Below are 20901 nucleotides of genomic sequence, written 5' to 3'. Positions count from 1 at the left end.
CACGGGTTTGAGCCCTGGTCCGGGAGGATCCCACATGCCACGGAACAACTAAGCCCGTGCACCACAACTACTGAGCCTGCGCTCTAGAGCCCAAGAGGCACAACTACTGAGCCTGCACGCCACAACTACTGAAGCCCACGCACCTAGAGCCCGAGCTCCGCAACAAGAGAAGCCACTGCAATGAGAAGCCCACACACCGCAACAAAGAGCAGCCCCTGCTCACCACAACTAGAGAAAGCCCGGGCGCAGCGATGAGGACCCAACACAGCCAAAAAATTTTTTAAAGTAAATAAATAAAATAGATTTATATTAAAAAAATATATATTATAACAGCTACTCCATAAACCCTACAGAGGCAGTGATTAAATCAGTTTTGTATATATTGCCTTATCATCAGAAACTAGAACAGTGCCTTGCATGTAGAAGGCACACAACAAATACCAATGAATTAAAACATTCTACTTGGGCTTCCCTGGTGGCGCGGTGGTTAAGAATCTGCCTGCCAATGCAGGGGACACGGGTTAGAGCCCTGGTCCAGGAAGATCCCACATGCTGCTGAGCAACTAAGCCCGTGAGCCACAACTACTGAGCCTGCGCGTCTGGAGCCTGTGCTCCGCAACGGGAGAGGCCGCGACAGTGAGAGGCCCACGCACCGCGATGAAGAGTGGCCCCTGCTCGCTGCAACTGGAGGAAGCCCTCGCACAGAAACGAAGACCCAAAACAGCCAAAGATAAATAAATTAATTAATTAAAAAAAAATTCTACTAAACCCAATCCCTCAAGTTTTACTCTCTTTTCTTTTTCACTTGGGTGTTCTCACCTCTTGTTTTCTTTTTCTGTGATCATGTTTTAGATTTACTAGTAGGTCTGATATTTAGTCCTATTGGTGGCAATCAAAATAAAACGAGTTGCCACTCTCTTCAAAACAATTTACATTTTAATGGGAAAAATATTCCCTCTTACAAATAGAAAAAAGTGGCATTAGAGTAATGAAGGGATTCCCCCAAACCAAGAGTAGTCTCTAATACCCTCTTCAATGCTTGTGAGAACAACAGGGTTCTACTGATCTTTCCTGCCCATCATACTATCCATGTGTTTTTCTTCTAAAATTGGTTTCCAATTATTATGATATTAGTTACCAAAAAAAGGGAGGATGGGAGGGGAGCAGAAGTACAACCTATTTTTCATATGTCAAAATTGCTATCTGACCTCTTTGGAGATTATTCCTATTAATGTTGCATTATGGGTAAATTCTAATTGAGAAAAGTTATATAACACAATGTTAAGTAAACAGCCCTGCTTAAAAGTGACAATGACAAGCTATGATTATAAAAATTTTAAGATATTCATGATGCATACAGGGAATATACAAAGAAATTAGGGTGCTAAAACTGTTTGCTTTTATCAAACTTCTCTATGATATACATTATTTTTTATAAAAAATGAAAAAATAAGAATATTCCCTTAAACTGCCTTAGCAATAAACATTAATTAAAATACCAAGAAGAAATTTTATCTACACATATGAAAAAAATTCAAAAATCATGATGTACTTCTCAAAACAAACAAGAAAATAAAGTATTTCCCAAGGTCCAATTTTTAACTTGAAAGCAAAGAGGGGAATGAAATATTTGAAAAGACAGGAAGGAAAAAAAAAACCCCACCCAAAGCCAAGAAGTACCTTAAAAGCTAATGTACAAAGCTTATTTTAATAAAAATTAGAGCATACCATGCATTCGCTGGTTTGGGGGTTTTTGAAGGAGCACTTAATGCTGTTTCCATGCTATTCATTCCTGAATTATTATCTTTGGTAGTCATTGCAATCATTTTTCGTTGCTTCTGAGACAGTTTAACTCCATGAGAAATCATTTTTCTAGAAATTGTTAAATTAAACCAATCAGTTTCACCGCTTCTGAGAAAGTTTAATTCCATAAGAAATAATTTTGCTATAAATTAAACCAATTAACATTAATTTCTGCTCAACAAAGGTTACTGGTAATTATATTGCTCTGTGTTTATTTGATGGGATTTTACTATTACTAGATCAAAATGACCACAAGTTTCAACAGTGGCAATATATATAATTAGTTTATACTATCAAAGATCAAGTAATAGCTACATGGGAGCCCTCCTAATACACTTGCATCACACTTGTAACAGAAATAGATCATTTTAGAGGCAAATTTCCGGCATGTAATACTGTATTCCACAAGAGCTAGACCTATCAACCCAACTCAGTCTTCAGCATATATTTAAGAAATAATGTTATGGAGGCTAAATTACCTAGAAAAGAGCTTACAACTAACTTTAACATCAAATGCAGAAAAATAATAGGAAAGGTCCAGGAGGTCTTTCCAGTTGTTCAGGGCAGAACTATAAAACAAAATGGTCTTTCCTTTTCTTATGATTTTGTAACCAACCCCAAATTTGTCTTTGGTGTAGCTCCACATCTTTGTCTGCTTTCTTCTATTTGCATGATGGTTCTGAGATCCACGACAGGAGGGCTTACAGGACTAAAACACATATAAAAGTTACTTTACAACCCATTCATTTATCCATGAAGTCCAACACCCAAACATTACTGAAACTGTAAATTATATATAACATCATTAATGAGAGGATAATTTAGGTCTATTTTGTCAGCTGCGGCCAACTTCAAAAAGGATATTTTGAATGAAAGCTACTTTTATATATACATACATAATAATAAAATGCATCAGAAGTCATAATGTTAAGAGATACATGTTTAATAAAATAGTCTAACATTAGTGATTAGAAGATGCTTCCAGGTGTTCCCACAAATATGTTTACTTAGGAAAAAAGGTGTCTACTTTCTGAACTACCTTTAGACCATGAAGCAGCATAAACTGGGACATCATCTTTATTCCAACTGTGCAAAATACAGCACATTTCAAAATAATTACACAAATGGCCCAGATGGCAATATAATTGGTAAGTCAATTAACAGTCTTAGCCTATTATAAACCATACTAGGTAATAAAGATGAAGCATAAGCTCAATTAGCTCTTTGAAAGAATACTGTATGTTAATTATACTTATTCCTTCAGTTTTAAAAACTGACTTTTATAAGTAAAAAAAAATATGGATAGAATATAGGTTAAGTTAAAACTACAGCATAACATTAAATGAATAGCCTCTGAAAATTAACTGTAACAACACATTTTGTGAGATCTTAGATACACTTTAATGTGCAAAAAAAAAAGATAAAGTAAGCCTACAAATGGCAAAATGGTCGTCCTGAGTGGGAGTTTTTACTAATATACACTATCCATTAAAAAAGAAAAAGAAGCTGATATCAAGTCACTGTGTGTGTGTGTGTGTTATAGAGTATTTTACTAAGTATTCCCTGATGACACTGCAAAGGCAACTAAATTCTGTCTGGAAAAAAAAGCCTATTTTAGCCGGTTAGTAATTTGTATGCACTTTAGCTGCTAATTTGTATGCATTTAGGTAATTTTCTGTATATTAGAAATTTTTTTAAATGTGCTTCATTAAAAAGTTTCACTTGACCAAAAATAAATGATATTTCTCAGACTAACAAGTACAGAACAAAATAAAAATCCTACCTGAAAGAGCCAGAAACCCAACTGGAAGAGCTTGTAATATCAATTCTGTTACTGGGAATGGGCTGTGGAGCAGATATTTTAAGTACTGGTGATTTTTCCCATGGTTTTAAATCTTCCCTAAAATGTGTAGGAGGTGTACCATTAACATAGGATTTAATTTTCCCCTGGAGGTTAAAAAAAAAAAAAAAAAAATTAAAGAGTGAGTAATAGCAGGTACCCCTAGCACAGTAGCTAACACATAGTTGGTACTCAGTAAATACTGGTTAAACTATATTAAAGAGTAAAACCTGACAAGAATAATTATCTAGTATTTTCAATTCAGTGCTTCTACAGTTTAGTATCTTGATCAATTCTCAAACCATATCAGTGGCTATAACCCAATTATTAAAAGCTTTGGGAATAATTTTTAGGGACATAAGTTTGCATATCAAGTTCTTATTTACCTGAGTATTAAACAAAAATGTTAATAAATATAAGTTGTTCAAATAAGATATGAAGCAGTAACTTTAAAATAAACATCCATGACTTTAAAATGAAACAAAATGAAAGTCTGGTATAAATTTCATACAATTTACTCTGAATATAATTAAAGGACTCTGAATAAAATTAAAGCCAAATAATACTGACACTTCAAAAGGGACCCTAAAACTATTGCTATTACAATAGGTCAAGGAAGTTACTGAAATGGTATTTCCACTGCCAGGATAGATTCTCTACTATTGCCAAAAATTCAGTATGCCTTCAACCTTCTTTTAAACCTCAACTGTCTTCCAGGCCAACCTAAGTGTAATATGAATTTCCCCCAAACTTCTACCTTACATAAAAAAAAATTTTATGATAAAAATTTGTTTTATATCAATCCTTGAGGCCTAGAAGACTCTTAATAAAGGGTAAATTTTCTATTGTCTCACAAATTTCTAGATGTTCTAATATATTTTGTGGATGTATAGAGGTTAGAAAAAAATTACTCTATCTGGTGAGTTTGACATTCTCCTTCCCTGTAGATTAACAACTATGGAATTAAATGTTAACAGATGTCTGAAACATGGCCTCCCCCAGAGCTGACCAACCTAGGAATTCAGCAGCTTAGTGTCAATTATGCTAGACTAGGAGAAGAACTCCATTCCAGATTGCATTGCTCCAGTTCACACCGTGGCAGAAAGACACTAAACAGATTTTGGTATTAGGCTTACTTTCAAAATCACTTTCCTTTGACAATTTTTAGCTGGTGTTAACTGACATTTCACAAAATATATTTTAAGTAATTTAGCTATGAATATATATTTCAATATGCCTATACAGTATTGCTATACTTTACATCAACATTACTTTTATTGCAGAAATACAACATCATAAAGGGCTCAAAGCTGCAATTAAAATCTTTAAAACTAGAAATATTAGGCAAATTTGAGAAAACTAACACTACATATATTATGTCATTAATTGTATTTTCTTATAAACCAGCCAGAAGAATGTTTTAAAGTTAGAGTAAAAATAATGAAAAACTAAACTGTCTATAGATTAAAATGTGAAGAAAATAGTGCATTAATAAACGAAGACAAACCTCAATCTTATCTGAATGAAATCCTGTTGTGAAATCAGGAGACTGTAAATCTCTAGGACTACCCACTCCTGCATAGCTTCCTTCAGAGTCTGATGTCAACAGTTCTGGAAGAGATTCCACAGAATTGGTCTTACCAGACTTTAGTAATCCTAAAAGGTAAAAATTTTTTCATATTTAAACACATATACATAAACATATATGCATTACATTTGATGAACCAAATAGAGCTAAAAGCGTCCATTTATCCAGATTTAGTAACATTTAAATTATAGTCACTGTACTAAAGTCTTAATAATTCAAGCTGACTGAAGAAAGAAATCAGTTGAAGTGAAAAACTGAAATGGAAAATTTTAAAACAAGAGTTTTATTCATTTTAATTACACACCAATTAAGCAATAAACCTGAGGAAGATAGTTATTTGGTATCTGATTTAAAAAGTGACTCAGAACATTTTTTTCCCCATAAAGATAAGACAGCAAGACAAAATTAATAAACTCTAGACCCCTCCCCTTTCCCTTTCTCATCTGTCTCTGCACCTATGCAAAGGGGGATTAGTCCTAGTCTGTGTGGGAGAAGCATTATAACCTTTCTGCCACTCATCTAAGCCAGCAGACTGGCCAGGTAGCAGAGGCTTTGCTGAAGCCTACTGTGGCCTGTTTGAGGGTTTTTCCCTTCTGCAAAATATCTGTGAATTGAGAGCTATTTTCAATTAGCTTATCACCTAAAGCATAAGTTGTTATGAAATGCATATACCATTTGTTCTCTTAGGCAAGCTCAATACCTCAATACCTGTCTCCCTGCTACATCTGGTATCCTGGCTCATTAGCAAATCAGTCATTTCAAGTACAGGGTAAAAAAAAAAAAACTTTTGCTTAGGTTCATGTGTTTATTTCCACATATTTAAAATGCAGTACAATCTAAATGAAGTGGCAAAATAAATACATTATAAAACATATAAATTCAGTAAGTGTTGTTTTCTTTAGAAGTAAATCACCCTGGGCTTCCCTGGTGGCGCGCTGGTTAAGAATCCGCCTGCCAATGCAGGGGACACGAGTTCAATCCCTGGTCTGGGAAGATCCCACATGCCGCGGAGCAACTAAGCCCGTGCGCCACAACTACTGAGCCTGCGCTCTAGAGCCCGCAAGCCACAACTACTGAAGCCCAGGCGCCTAGAACCCGTGCTCCGCAACGAGAAGCCATCGCAGTGAGAAGCCAGCGCACTTCAAGGAAGAGTAGCCACTGCTCACCGCAACTAGAGAAAGCCTGCATGCAGCAATGAAGACCCAACACAGCCAAAAATAAATAAATTATATTAATTAATTAAAAAAAAAAAAAGTAAATCACTCTGACAAGATACGTGCCTTTTTTGTTGTTATTGCTAAAATACAATTTGGAAGAACATTCAAACTTTTCTCCCCCACAATGTTTTAAATATTTTTAAGAGTAGCAAATTTTTATATAAGAGAGTATATTTAATACTGGGATGCTCCCAAAAGTCAATTGGAAACAAATCTAATAAAGAAGACGATTAAAGTGGCCAACAATTATCTTTGATAAAAAAATATTTTCACAGAATGACTTCTAACTTTAAGGACCAACACAAACAAACGTTAAGCCTTCACACAACTGTCCTTGATGAAATTAGCTTCATACTCAGAATTTCTCCCAGAATAGGTTACTTTGGCCCCCAGTTAAATTTAACCTTTCAATCATTTTTGGCTTTGGCCACAGAAGCGAGTAGTATAGCAGGAAGAATACCGAACAGGAATCAAGAAAATAAATTCTACCTCTGGCTGCTACGACCTGAAATCACTTCAAAGTTTTCTGAGCTTGTTTCCTCAAGTTTAAAGGAAGGGGTGTAAATTAATTCATTATTAAGGTCTCTTCCAGCTCTGAAATGCTAAGACTCTTAACACATGTGCTATCAATAACATCCTTTAAAACAAATCAAATATCTGCTTTTTCCATAAATCTTTTAGGTATTTGGAAAATCACTAGCTCCACGACTGTCTATCCATTTATTCATCCTGCCATCAATCCACCTATGCCTCCTTCTAAGTACTACGGGTAATTCATATAACACAGAGGATGCAAAATCACAGAATTTAAACTTTAGAAAGGTCCTAAAATAGGAATCAGGAGATGCAGCAAATGAGAAAGACCTATAGACCTATACTTCATCAATTTAGGTATATTAGAGCTTTCTTTTTTAATATCTCGTGTGTTATCTAAAACGACTATTCTTCACGTTATTTATCAAACATGTCAAATACCTCATTTGTACTTTTCAAAGTTGCCTGTATAAGGCTGATTGACTGTGAAAACACTGATAGAAACTGCACCAGTTTGTCTTATGGCTATAGACACACCAACTATTTCTGAAAGCCATGCTGTGCTGCCATTCTTTTTTGGTTACACTTCAAATTTTTATCTAAAGAAACTGTTAAAATTTAGGTCATTTAATCTGGATCTAATCAGATGAATCCAGAATGTGGGGTAGTCTACAATACCACTGGCCTCAACTTCTGAAAACAAAACAAAACAAAACAGAAAGGTGTGGCGGTGCTGTTCTACTTAAGAGACTAAAAAGACACTAATAAGCAAAGGCAATGTCAACCCTGATACGACATTAGATTTTTTTTTTTTTCTTAATGTTAAAACAGAAAAGGCTATAAAAACATGTTTGGACAATTAGGGAAATATGGGCATAGACTACAGCACTACATAATATGAATTAATGTTAACTGTCTTTCAATGTGATAATGGTATTGTGGTTGTATAGGATAAGGGTTGTAATCTCCAGGAGATTCATATTAACCTTGGGGGGAAAATGTCCATGTCTACAGCTTAGTTCCAAGTGGATCAGGTTAAAAAAAAAAGTGTGTGTGTAGAATGTTTGGAAGATGAGGGAACAGAGCATGCAAGACAAAGCCTGCAAGAAAAAGCAAATGTGGTAAGAGGTGAACAATAGATCTGGATAATGGGTATACAGATGTTCATGGTATTTTTCTTTCGCCTTTTTAGTAACTTAAAGATTTTCAAAATTAAAAACTGGGAAAAAAAATTTTAGAAAAACTATATAACCTTACTTTCAAACAGGCTCACATAATGCCTAGGTATAAAACGTATTGTATTTTACTACTGGATTATAACCTCCTTAACACGCATGAATGGAATCCCACGTGGCATCTCACTTGAAGCACTGATACATATGAACTGAATGCACGTGTTAATAGTATCTCTGTCATGTTTTGCCCACCTCTAACCCTCTATGCCACTAGACAGAGTGGTCTTTCTAAAAACATAAACCTTATCCAGTCACACCCTGCCTTAAAAAATCGATCAACAGCTACCTGCAGCCTTCAGATTAAAGTCCAAATTCCTTAGTTTGGCATATAACACCCTCCAAAATCTGACGCTCTCCAACCTATCTCCTATCTGCACCTACCGGATATGGCCGAGCTATGCACAACAAACGTGCAGTCTTTCTACTACCTCTAGGCTTGAAACACACTGCCCCATTCTCTTAGCACGTCAATCTGCCTCCTTTTCTTGGCTAAATTCTCTTCACTCTTCGAGATCCAGCTCAGGTATCACTTTCCTCTAACAGATGTGCCCTGATCTTCTCAGACTAGTTTGGGTGCCCCTTCTGTGATCACAGAGCAAATGTCAATCAGAGTACTTATCACAATACATTACCACTTTCTGTGGCCTCCCTAAGACAAGGACTATTTTCTATTTCTGTAGCCCCAGCAGATGGCATATAATAGTATTTAATACATGTTAAATGAATTAGATAAGGAACAGAGACAAGAAAGATTAGATCAGAAAATATACCCTAAAATATTTTCCACTAACCTGTAGATGGTGGACTCTGAATAATATCTGAAAGGTTATAACCTCCAGAACTATCTGACCGCTTACGTGGCTTCTTTTTTGCTTTTGTTTTTGTCTTCTTGAACACACTTTCCCTAGGAAAAAAGCAAACATAAAAGTCATTTAAAAAAATTAAAGTTACAGGGCTTCCCTTGTGGCACAGTGGTTAAGAATCCGCCTGCCAATGCATGGGACACGGGTTCGATCCCTGGTCCAGGAAGATCCCACATGCCGCAGAGCAACTAAGCGCGTGCGCCACAACTACTGAGCCTGCGCTCTAGAGCCCGCGAGCCACAACTACTGAGCCTGTGCGCCTAGAGCCCATGCTCCGCAACAAGAGAAGCCACTGCAATGAGAAGCCCGAGCACTGCAACGAAGAGTAGCCCCCACTCACTGCAACTAGAGAAAGCCCACATGCAGCAACAAAGACCCAACGCAGCCAAAAATAAATAAATTAAAATATTTTTTTTTTAAATTACAGATGAAACAGGAGAAGAACTATGCATTTTGAGCAACGGAATACAGCATTTTGGTCAAACAGAAAACACAAAAGAATATATATGTTCTAGTCCCATTTATCTAAGTGGCCCAGAGCACATTAGTTAATTCCACCAAACTTCAGTGTGATACTATCACTTGTTCTAACCCTAGCACTTCTGTGAAAATTAGAAACAAGATGGTATATAAGAAAATACTTTGAAAAGTAAAATACTGTACATGTTCACACACAAGCTATTATAATCTATGATCTGGAACTAGAAATACTTGGTGATAATTTTTAAAGTATTTCAGGGACTGCTTAATTCCTTGAATTATTATTAATCAGGAAAGAGAAAATAACATTATCTATAAGGACTACAACAGTCTTATTTCACCTAAAAATTATAGATCTCATTACATAATTCATCCACAGTAACACAGGTCAGCTGTGAATACTATTATTTTGTGAAGGATAATGTATTTATGTCGATGTTAATCATTTTATTATAATTTTTAATGTAATAACATGTCATACATCCAAGTCAGATATTTATAAACCTCAAGTATTCCAGTGGCTACCACCAAACTCTAGAAAAGAGGTTAAAAAAGATTTCTGGAACCAAGAGCAGCTTTTCAGTGAGCTACAATTATACTCATACATATATATACACTCACACATGTATGTAGTAAATGACTTGAACGTCCGAAGATTTTATTTTAACAGGTCATTTACCAAGCAGAAGGAAAGTAATTCTATAACCAGCTGATAAATTAGCCTAAAATGCCGACTGGAAATTCTAAGCAGGACTTATTAAATGGTCAACAGGGAGATTGTGTAGAACCTGGGATATTTTATTGAAGGACTCCCAAATGCCAGTCACTGTGGGTCATATCTCTTGAATGAGTAGGGTTCTCTACAGAGAGGGATCTAGAAGAATGGCTGATGAACTCCCCTTGGTTCACCCTCTCCAGAAGGCAAATCTCTCGTCTTCTGCTAAGATGGAGGAGGGGCAATCAATCACTTGGTTCGGGAATACATCAATGCTCTTTGAAAATTTTTCAAAAAAAAAAAAGCTCTTTTCCAAATCCAACCACTTACACTGGTCTTCATAAACCTAGTACCTGTAATTCTTAAGCCTTTCCAGAATTCTGTTTTAGTTTTTTCTAAGTCATTACTGCTTGGCAACCACTTTCCAACTTCCAAAACTGTTAACATCTCCTGATTGCCATTTACTCCTTTCCTGTTCTCTCTGATCTAGTGCAGTATGCCTTTTTTATTTCTTTACTATAATCTCAGCAGGGTTTGGAAAGGTAGTTAAGATAATTGCACTTATTCAACCCAACATATTTAACCAGAAGGCTACATTCCTTTTGTGTTTATACTTAACTTTGTTATATCTGCAAATATTAATTATGCATTTACTTTGTATTGTATCAGGCTAAAAATGAACATAAATACCTATTTTTTATGTTAGGTTTCTCAATTTTTCTTTCCATATTAATATAAAGGTGTCAACAGTGTCCAAGATTGGGGATGAGGGAAGGAGAAAAGGAAGGGGGAAAAAAAAAACAGAGCTTACGAATAATTTTGTTCCATATTTATTTCTTCTTTCAAAAAGATATCTCCATCTTCTACATCCAAATAGCTAATATCTGGTCCATCTTGATATGGTGTAATGACTCTTCTATCCATTGCTGGAATCTATAGAAAAAAAGATGTCACTTTTTAAATACAAAATTTGTAGAGGAAAGACATCAGCTACCTTTCTGTCTCCCCTTCTGTCTACAACCAGTAAAACATCCAGAGCTCAACAAAGTTGCCTCTGCCCAACACACTAGGTCACCAGAGAATTCCACACATTTGTACATCTAAAGGTGGGGAGGCTGGAACACATACAGGAGAGAGGAAGAACAGATGAAAGAGTGGAGTCTGTGCCTGCAATCCTGGGCCTCTAACCATGGAAGCTGAGCCCACAGCTTCAGGGAACCCAGTACCAGCATGTGAGGTGGTGCACTTACAACTATGGCATCCTGAATGGAGGGGTGCTCACAACCACAGGTAGCTTGGTAGCAACGGAAGTGGGCCCTGGAACCCAGCCGCCATCGCCCACCATCAACAGTGGCGGAAGCCCACGAACCTTATACAGTACCAGATACAGTACAGGCACCTGTGCAACCCTGGCTCCCAATACCCCCATGATCCTCCTCCCCCCATGCAAAGACTGTTACTCAAGGAACCTCACAAACTGGGGAAGAGCCTAACATTCCGATGATGACAGTAGCTCTGGCAGAAGAAAGGCAGTAAGGACCTGGGAGGCACAAGAAGCAATAATGAAGGCACAGAAGCACACCTCTTACAGAGCCGGTGGAGGCTGGAAAGTGTCAACTAGCAAATATAATCAGAGCCAGCTCAGGTAAGAGAAAACAAACCTGTGTTATAGTGCCACCTACTGGAAAGCAAAAGAAAGGACTCTAACTTCTAACCTGTCGTTAACTTCAAATGCACCTGCAGAGGAACAATTTAATTCAAGTACCATATACAACCACAATAACACTCGACCACAAAAAGAAAATAACAGTTCTCCAGAAACCAAACTAAGTCACAGAATATTTCAATCTAACTGATAGAGAATTCAAAATAGCTGTCATGAAGGAACTCAATAAGCTGTAAGAAGTCAGAAAGGCGGTTTAATGAGCTCAGGAATAAAATTAATGAACAGAAGAAATACTTTACCAAAGAGACTGAAACTCTAAAAAAGAACCAAACAAACGCTGGAGCTGAAGAACTCAATAAATGAGATGAAGAATGAATTAGAAAGAAATGGAAATAGAGCAGATCATATGAAAGAGAGAATTAGCAAGCTCAAAGGTAGAAATCTTGAAATGATACAAGTAGAAGAGGAGAAACAGAATATTAAAAAAGTGAGGAAATTTCACAAGACCTATCCAACTCATTTAGGAAGAAAAATATTAGGGTAATGAGTAACCCAGAAGGAGAAGAGAGGGAGAAGGCAAAAGAGAGTTTATTTAAAGAAATAATATCTGAGAACATCCCAAAGCTGGAAAAGGAACTGGATACACAAGTCCATGAAATTAAAAGAATACCTAATTACCTCAGTGCAGAACAACCTTCTCCAAGATGTGTAATAAATATTAAAATTGTCAAAAGTCAATGACAAAGATTTTTAAAGGCAGCCAAGAAAAAGGATGGTAGCTGGGAATTCCCTGGTAGTTCAGCAGTTAGAACTCAGTGCTTTCACTGCCAGGGCCCAGGTTTGATTCCTGGTCGGGGAACTAAGATCCTGCAAGCCACGTGGCATGGCCAAAAAGTTAAAAAAAAAAAAAAAAAGGCTGGTGGCCTACAAAGGAACCTCCACTAGGCTAGCAGCAGATGTCTCAGCAGAAAGCCAACAGGCCAGGAGAGAGTGAAATGACAATCTCAGAATACTAAAAGATAAAAACCGTCAGACTAGAATACTCTATCCAGCAAAGACATCGTTCAAATATGAAGGAGAGATAAAGACTTTCTCAAACAGAAGCTGAGAGAGTTCATCAACACAAGACCTGCCTAACAAGACATGCTGAAAGCAGCACTTCTAACAGAAACAAAAAAGACAAACGGACACAAAACTTTGAGCAAGATGATAAAACAGAACCAGAAAATTGCAACTCTATGAGAGCATAAAGGTTAAAAGGAGAAAAAAAGAAAGCAGGAAAATAACTGTAAGCTATTTCTGTTTGGTAGCAAACTCACATCAAAAGGGATAATGTGAGGGCTTCCCTGGTGGTGCAGTGGTTGAGAGTCTGCCTGCCGATGCAGGGGACACGGGTTCGTACCCCGGTCCAGGAAGATCCCACATGCTGCGGAGCGGCTGGGCCCGTGAGCCATGGCTGCTGAGCCTGCGCGTCCAGAGCCTGTGCTCCGCAGCGGGAGAGGCCACAGCAGTGAGAGGCCCGCATACCGCAAAAAAAAACCCCAAAAAGATTCATTTTATATATGGAATTTAAGGAAAAAAAATGTCATGAAGAACCTAGGGGTAAGACAGGAATAAACACACAGACCTACTAGAGAACAGACTTGAGGATATGGGGAGGGGGAAGGGTGAGCTGTGACAAAGCGAGAGAGAGGCATGGACATATATACACTACCAAACGTAAGGTAGATAGCTAGTGGGAAGCAGCTGCATAGCACAGGGAGATCAGCTCGGTGCTTTGTGACCACCTGGAGGGATGGGATAGGGAGGTGGGAGGGAGGGAGACGCAAGAGGGAAGAGATATGGGAACGTATGTATATGTATAACTGATTCACTTTGTTATAAAGCAGAAACTAACACACCATTGTAAAGCAATTATACCCCAATAAAGATGTTTTAAAAAAAAAGTGGAAAAAAAAAAGGAATAATGTGAAAAAACAAAAACATAAAAGGGGATGAAAAAATTCATACAGGTAAATGAAGATAACATACTATCAGCAGAAAAAAGACTATTTTATCTGTGAGACGTTTTATACAAAGCTCAGGGCAACCACAAAACTTTGTTACAGAGCAGAGACATGAAACATAATAAAAGAAGAAACTAAGAAAAATACCACAGAAAACCTCCAAACCAAAATAACAGACAGAAACACAGGAAAAAGAAACCACAGAGGTATCAAGCAACCAAAAAACAAAACACAAAATTTCAGGACTACATCCTCATCTGTTACTAATCCCCCTGAATGTAAATGGACTGAATTCATCAATCAAAAGACAGAGTGGCTGGATGCATTAAAACATAAGACTCAACCAAATGCTGCTCCAGGAGACACACCTCAGCTCTGAAGACAAACACAGGCTAAATGTGAAGAGATGGAAGATGATACTCTAAGCAAATGGCTGCCAAAAGAAAGCAAGTGTAGCCATCCTTATACCAGACAAATTAGACTTCAAGCCAAAAAGATAACAAGAGACAAAAAATGGTCAGCATATAATTATAAAGAGGACAACTCAGCAAGAACACATAAAAGTGACTAATGTATATGTACCTAACATAAGAGCACCAAAATATATACAACAATTACTAACATTCCCAAAGCGAGAGAACTGACAGCAACAAAATAATTGTAGGGGACATTTAACACCCCACTTACATCAACAGATAGATTACCCAGACAGAAAGTCAACAAGGAAACAGTGGCCTTAACTGAAACGTTAGATCAGATATATTTAACAGATTTAAACAGAACAATGCAGCAAAACACACATTCTTCTCAAATGCTCATGGAACATTCTCAAGGATAGGCCATAAATCGGGACACAAAAGAAGTCTCAATATAGATTTAAGAAGACTGAAATTCTATCAAACATCTTTTCCGATCACAATGGTATGAGAAACTAGAAATCAAGAACAAGAACACTAGAAAAATGACAGATATGTAAAGATGAACAATATGCTACAGAACAACAATTGGGTCACTGAAGAAATCAAAGGAGAAACAAAAAATTACCTGAAGACAAATGGAAATGAAAATACAATATACCAAAATCTATGGGAAACAGCAAAAGCAGTATTAAGAGTTTGTAGCAATAAAGGCTTACCTCAAGAAACAAGAAAAACTTACTCCTAAAGGTACTAGAAAAAGAAGAACAAAGCCCGAAGTCAGTAGAAAGAAGGAAATATAAAGATCAGAGAAGACAGAAGAAAAGATGAATGAAACTAAGAATTGGTTTTTTGAAAAGACAAACTAAACTAAGAGTCAGTTCTTTGAAAAGATAAACAAAACTGACAAACCATTAGCTAGATTCACTAAGAAAAAAAAGAGAAGCCCTGATAAATAAAATAAAAAATGAAAGAGAAAAAAAAATAGATACTTACAGAAATATAAAGGAGTATAAGAGAATACAAAAACTGGACAATCTAGAAGAAATGGACAAATTCTTAGAATCATACAACCTTCCAGGGCTGAATCATGAATAGAAAATCTGAATAGACCAATCACTAGTACAGAGATTGAAACAGTAATCAAAAAGCTCCCAAAAAACATAGGTCCAGGACCAGATTGCTTCACAGGTGAATTCTACCAATATTCAAAGAAGATTTAATGACTATACTAAAACTATTCCAAAAAACTGAAAAGGAGGGAATGCTTCCTAACTCATTTTACAAGGCCAAATCACCCTGATACCAAAACCAGACAAAGACAACACAAAGAAAGAAAATCACCAGCCAATATCTCTGATGGCTGCCAGTTGCAAAAATCCTCAACAACATATTAGCAAAACAAATTAAAAAATACATCAAAAGGATCATACAACATGATCCAGTGGGATTTATACCAGGGATGTAAGGATGGTTCAACATCCTCAAATTGATCAATATGATACAACACATCCACAAAATGAACAAAAATCATGCAATCATCTCAAAAGATGCAGAAAAAACATTTGACAACATTCAACACCCATTTATGATAAAAACTCTCAACAGAATGGTGTAGAAGGGATGATATGTGACAAACCCACAGCTAACATACTCAATGGTTAAGTAGTAAAAGCTATCCCTCTAAGATCAGGAATAAGACAAGGATGCTCAATCTCACCACTCTTATTCAACATAGTACTGGAAGTGTTAGCCAGAGCAATTAGTCAAGAAAAAATAAATAAAAGACATCCAAATTGGAAAAGAAGACATAAAACTGTCACTATCTGCAGATGGCATGATTTTTATATACATAGAAAACCCTAAAGATTCTACCAGAAATCTGACACAAATAAATAGAAAGATATGCCAGGGTCAAGGATTAGAAGAATTAACATTATCAAAATGTCCATATTACCTAAAGCAATCTAATTCAATACAATCCCTATCAAAATCCCAAAAACATTTTTCACAGAAATAGAACAAAAAATTCTAAAATTTATATGGAACCACAAATGACCCTGAATAGTCAAAGCGATGCTGAGAAAAAAGAACAAAGCTGGAGGTATCATATTTCCTGATTTCAAACTATATTACAAAGCCACTGTAGTCAAAACGGCATGATATTGGCAGAAAAACAGATGCAAAGATTTCTAAACAGAACTGAAAGCCCAGGAATAAACACTTGCACACACGGACAATTAATTTACAACAAAGGAGCAAAGAATACACAATGGAGAAGGGACAGTCTCTTCAATAAATAGTGCTGGGAAAACTGGACAGCCACATGCCAAATAATTAAATTAGACCATTATTTCACAATATACACAAAAATTAAGTCAAAGTAGATTAAAGGCTTGAGTGTAAGACCTGAAACCATAAAACTCCTGAAAGAAAACACAGGTGGTATACTCTTTGATATCAGTCATAGCAGTATCTTTTAAAATATGCCTCCTCAGTCAATGAAAACAAAAGCAAAAATAAATGGGATTACACCAAACTAAAAAGCTTCTGCACAGCACAGGAAACCATCAATAAAACAAAAAGACAACCTACCAAATGGGAGGAGATATTTGTAAATCATATGCCCTAAAATAACTCATACAACTCAACAACAACAACAAAATTACCTGATTAAAAAACGGACAGAGGAGTTGAATACATATTTTTTCAAAGAAGACATATAGATGGCAAACAGACAGATGAAAAGATGTTCAGCATCACTAATTATCAGGGAAATGCAAATCAAAACCACACTGAGATATCACTGTACACCTGTCAGAATGGCTAGGGTCAAAATGACAAGAAATACCATGTGCTGGCAAGGATGTGGAGAAAAGAGAACCCTCATACACTGTTGGTGAGACTGTGAATTGGTGCAGTCACTACACCAATGACAGTATGGAGATTCCTAAAAAAATTAAGAATAGACTACCATAAGATACCCAGCTATCCCATTTCTGGGTACTCATCCAAAGAATACAAAAACACTTATTTGAAAAGATATATGCTCCCCTATGTTCACTGCAGCATTATTTGCAATAGCCAATATATGGAAACAACCTAAGTGCCCATCAAGGGATGAATGGATAAAGAAAATGTAGTATATGTGTATTTATATAAATGCGCGCGCACACACACACACACACACACACACACACACACACACACACATAATGGAATACTACTCAGCCATGAAAAAAGATGAAATCTTTTTTGCCATTTTCAACAACACAGATGGACCATGAGGATATTATGCTAAGTGAAGTAAGTCAGATGGAGAAAGACAAATACTGTATGATTTCACTCATAGATGGAACATAAAACACTAATAAACAAACAAAAACAAAATAAATTTACTAAACAAACAAAAAAAAACCCAAACACGTGGATACAGAGAATAGAGTAGTAGTTACCAGAGGGAGAAGAGGAGTGGGGGAGTGAAATAGATAAAGGGGATCAACTATACGCTGACAGATGGAAGTTAAATTTTTGGTGGGGAGGAAGCTGTAGGGTATACAGAAGTAGAAACATAACAATGTACACATGAAACTTACGTAGTGTTATAAATCAATGTTACCTCAATAAAAATAAATCATTAAAATCCATATTTTTACACTGTCCTGATCTTTAGTAAATAAATAACGAAAGACCACAAAGCATTCAATAACTTTCATTTATAAAGAAATTTAAATAGATATTAATTTTATCATTAAATATCTTCAATTTTTATTATCGTGTTTCCCTGTAGAGCTTGTAAAGAAATCTTATGTCCTCATTTTTAATAGATCCTAATGAATCAGAATTCATTAGGAAATTGTTCCATTGAGAAGTCTGACCAAATATACTGCTTTAGTTGATATTGTAATTGACAAAAACATAAACCTTACCATTTTTCGGTAAAACACAGAAAGATCCTTCAAAACACCGTCACTTAAAACATCAAGAGACCTAAATAATAAGATATAAAATTCTATCTTAACACTCAAGTTTAATACCTATTAAGACTTTCAAATATGCAGAGACATTTTATATTGTTGAGTAAGGAATTTTTTTTTAAAGAATTAATATGCCAGCTGCAACAAGTTCTTTTTGGAAGTACGTATAGTTATATATTTCACATAAACAGCAAACATATTAGACAAACATACTGAATAAAACTCAAGTAACTCTTACAAATAGGTGATAGAAAAATATTTTCTATGATAATAGCAAGTATTCAACTTTAATTTTCCACAAATATAATCTTTACTACAGAAGGAGTACTATATTGACAGAACAATGGCCTATCAGGTACCTGAATTCTATCTAGGATTATCACTGCTCCCAATTACCTACATGACCTTGAGCAACTCACTTTCCCTCTCTAGTCCTTAATATCTTCATGTGTAAAATGACATTTGGGGACTTCCCTGGTGGCGCAGTGGTAAAGAATCCGCCTGCCAATGCAGGGGACACAGGTTCGATCCCTGATCTGGGAAGACCCCACATGCCACGGAGCAACTAAGCCTGTGCGCCACAACTACTGAGCCTGCGCTCTAGAGCCCGCGAGCCAAAACTACTGAAGCCCACACAGTCTAGGGCCCACGTGCTGCAACTTCTGAGCCCACACGCCACAACTACTGAAGCCCACAAGCCTAGAGCCCATGCTCTGCAATGAGAAGCCCGCACACTGCAACGAAGAGTAGCCCCTGCTCGCCGCAACTAGAGAAAGCCTGCACACAGCAACAAAGACCCAACGCAGCCCAAAATAAAAATAAATTTAAAAATTAAAAAAATAAAACGACATTTGGACTAGTTCAATTGCAGTCAAAGGAGATTTTAAGGAACTCTCAGGTTCCAAAGAGGTACTTCGAGGCATCAGTAAAATTTAAATCAAAGTTTACATTCTAAAATGTACTTCAAACTATTTTTAAAACTAATACAAAGCAACCATATTCAAATCTGTACCATACTGGTTTTCTAACATTTTGAAGACAATTAACTTGTGATGCTACGTCAATTTTGATGCAGCTGTTTTCTTAACATCTCTGTGCGTATTTATTTACACTTCTGGCAAACACATATTTGACTAGGAATGGTTACATTTAAACAAATCTTTGCTTTAATGCAAGTTATAATGTCTACTCATGTAAAATGATTCACCACAGCACATGTGCCTCCCTTAACAGTTCAGCTGACAAACTTGTCACAACATAATAATGGAACAATAGTAATGTGACACATCATCCTCCAATATCGTATTTTAGATAGATTTGGCTTGTTTCACACTGTGGTTGATTCTTTTCTGACAAATTAGACGAGTTAATTTGGCAATGCAAGGGGAAAAAATTACTATGATTTGAATGACTAATGTAATGTCAGCAAAAAAAATAAATGTATTCTGAAACCTCTGCCAGGTTCTGACAATGAAATACCAGAGGCATTTTGAAATGACACTGTCTAATATCCCATAATATTAATTTGCATTTGGAAAGCATTTTCCACAAAATAACAAAGCATTAAATAGCCAGAAGAATTTTCTCTAAATTGAACCCTAAATGGCAACTAAGGAATCTGTTAGTGATTCACCTTTTAAAAATGGTAGAAAACTTTTATTTCAAACATGTTTTGGAATTAGTTTCATTAAGCATCATCCTGACTTTGAAAGGTGAGTTATCAAAAAACTGTTACCATTTATACTTAATTATATGGATCAAGGTTTTCTTGATTATTTGCCAAAAAAAGTTTCACGGGTTTTCTCATCCTCATTTGAGGATATAAACAGAATCTACTTCGTAAGGTTTTCATGAAAATTAAGTGAATCTATACAACACTTTTAGAATGCCACCTGGCACATACCATTAATTATCATTATTACTATGTAACTATTATTGTAGTACTATTTTTAGTTATTACTATTAATTACTATTATTATTGCAGTGTTAGCTATTATTACAGTTAAAACAAAATACAGCATTACACTAGACATCGACTTTAAAAATGCAACTGACACCAAGAAATCTAATCTGAAATTCCCGTGATCAAAAAGACTTACTTTTCTCATCACTGACTTTATAGTGAGTAAATATAGTAAAATTGTGACTTTATGCTAAAAAATAAATCTGTAACATTTATTTCATTAAAAAAATTCCACTGCAGTTGAGAGTCTGCCTGCCGATGCAGGGGACACGGGTTCGTGCCCCGGTCCGGGAAGATCCCACATGCCGCGAAGCGGCTAGGCCCGTGAGCCACGGCTGCTGAGCCTGCGCGTCTGGAGCCGGTGCTCCGCAACAGGAGAGGCCACAACAGTGAGAGGCCCGCATACCACAAAAAAAAAAAAAAAAAAAATTCCACTGCTAAAATAGTTGAAAACAATGGGATTAAATTTCCCAAGGTTCCTCTAATTCTACAATGTCTATGACTCCTAAATCATTAGCATTTATCAAATTCTTTCCATCCAGGTAAACATCAATATAGCATGAAATATTAGCTTATAAAACAGGATACATATACTTAG

The 20901-nt window shown here is 36.2% G+C and overlaps 1 protein-coding gene across 5 annotated transcripts in view; it reads right to left on the bottom strand.

Moving 5' to 3' along the window:
• Nucleotides 1-20901, bottom strand: part of IBTK (inhibitor of Bruton tyrosine kinase) — a 93497-nt gene that overhangs the window by 25836 nt on the left and 46760 nt on the right. For 4 of the 5 annotated variants that reach the window (XM_027091702.1, XM_027091685.1, XM_027091676.1 and 1 more), the window contains 7 exons: nucleotides 18293-18353; nucleotides 11087-11208; nucleotides 9009-9121; nucleotides 5151-5299; nucleotides 3587-3750; nucleotides 2420-2512; nucleotides 1729-1872 (listed from right to left, as the gene is read on the bottom strand). In XM_027091702.1, the coding sequence (XP_026947503.1) occupies nucleotides 1729-1872; nucleotides 2420-2512; nucleotides 3587-3750; nucleotides 5151-5299; nucleotides 9009-9121; nucleotides 11087-11208; nucleotides 18293-18353 (846 nt within the window). The remainder of the gene's footprint in view (nucleotides 1-1728; nucleotides 1873-2419; nucleotides 2513-3586; nucleotides 3751-5150; nucleotides 5300-9008; nucleotides 9122-11086; nucleotides 11209-18292; nucleotides 18354-20901) is intronic. The other variant, XM_027091694.1, reaches the window with a different exon arrangement.

Source organism: Aethalodelphis obliquidens, unplaced genomic scaffold, assembly GCF_003676395.1.
Source record: "Aethalodelphis obliquidens isolate GAN/ISIS:26980383/991018 unplaced genomic scaffold, ASM367639v1 scaffold3, whole genome shotgun sequence".
Taxonomy (NCBI): Eukaryota; Metazoa; Chordata; class Mammalia; order Artiodactyla; family Delphinidae; genus Aethalodelphis; species Aethalodelphis obliquidens.
This window is presented reverse-complemented; position numbering and strand designations above follow the sequence as displayed.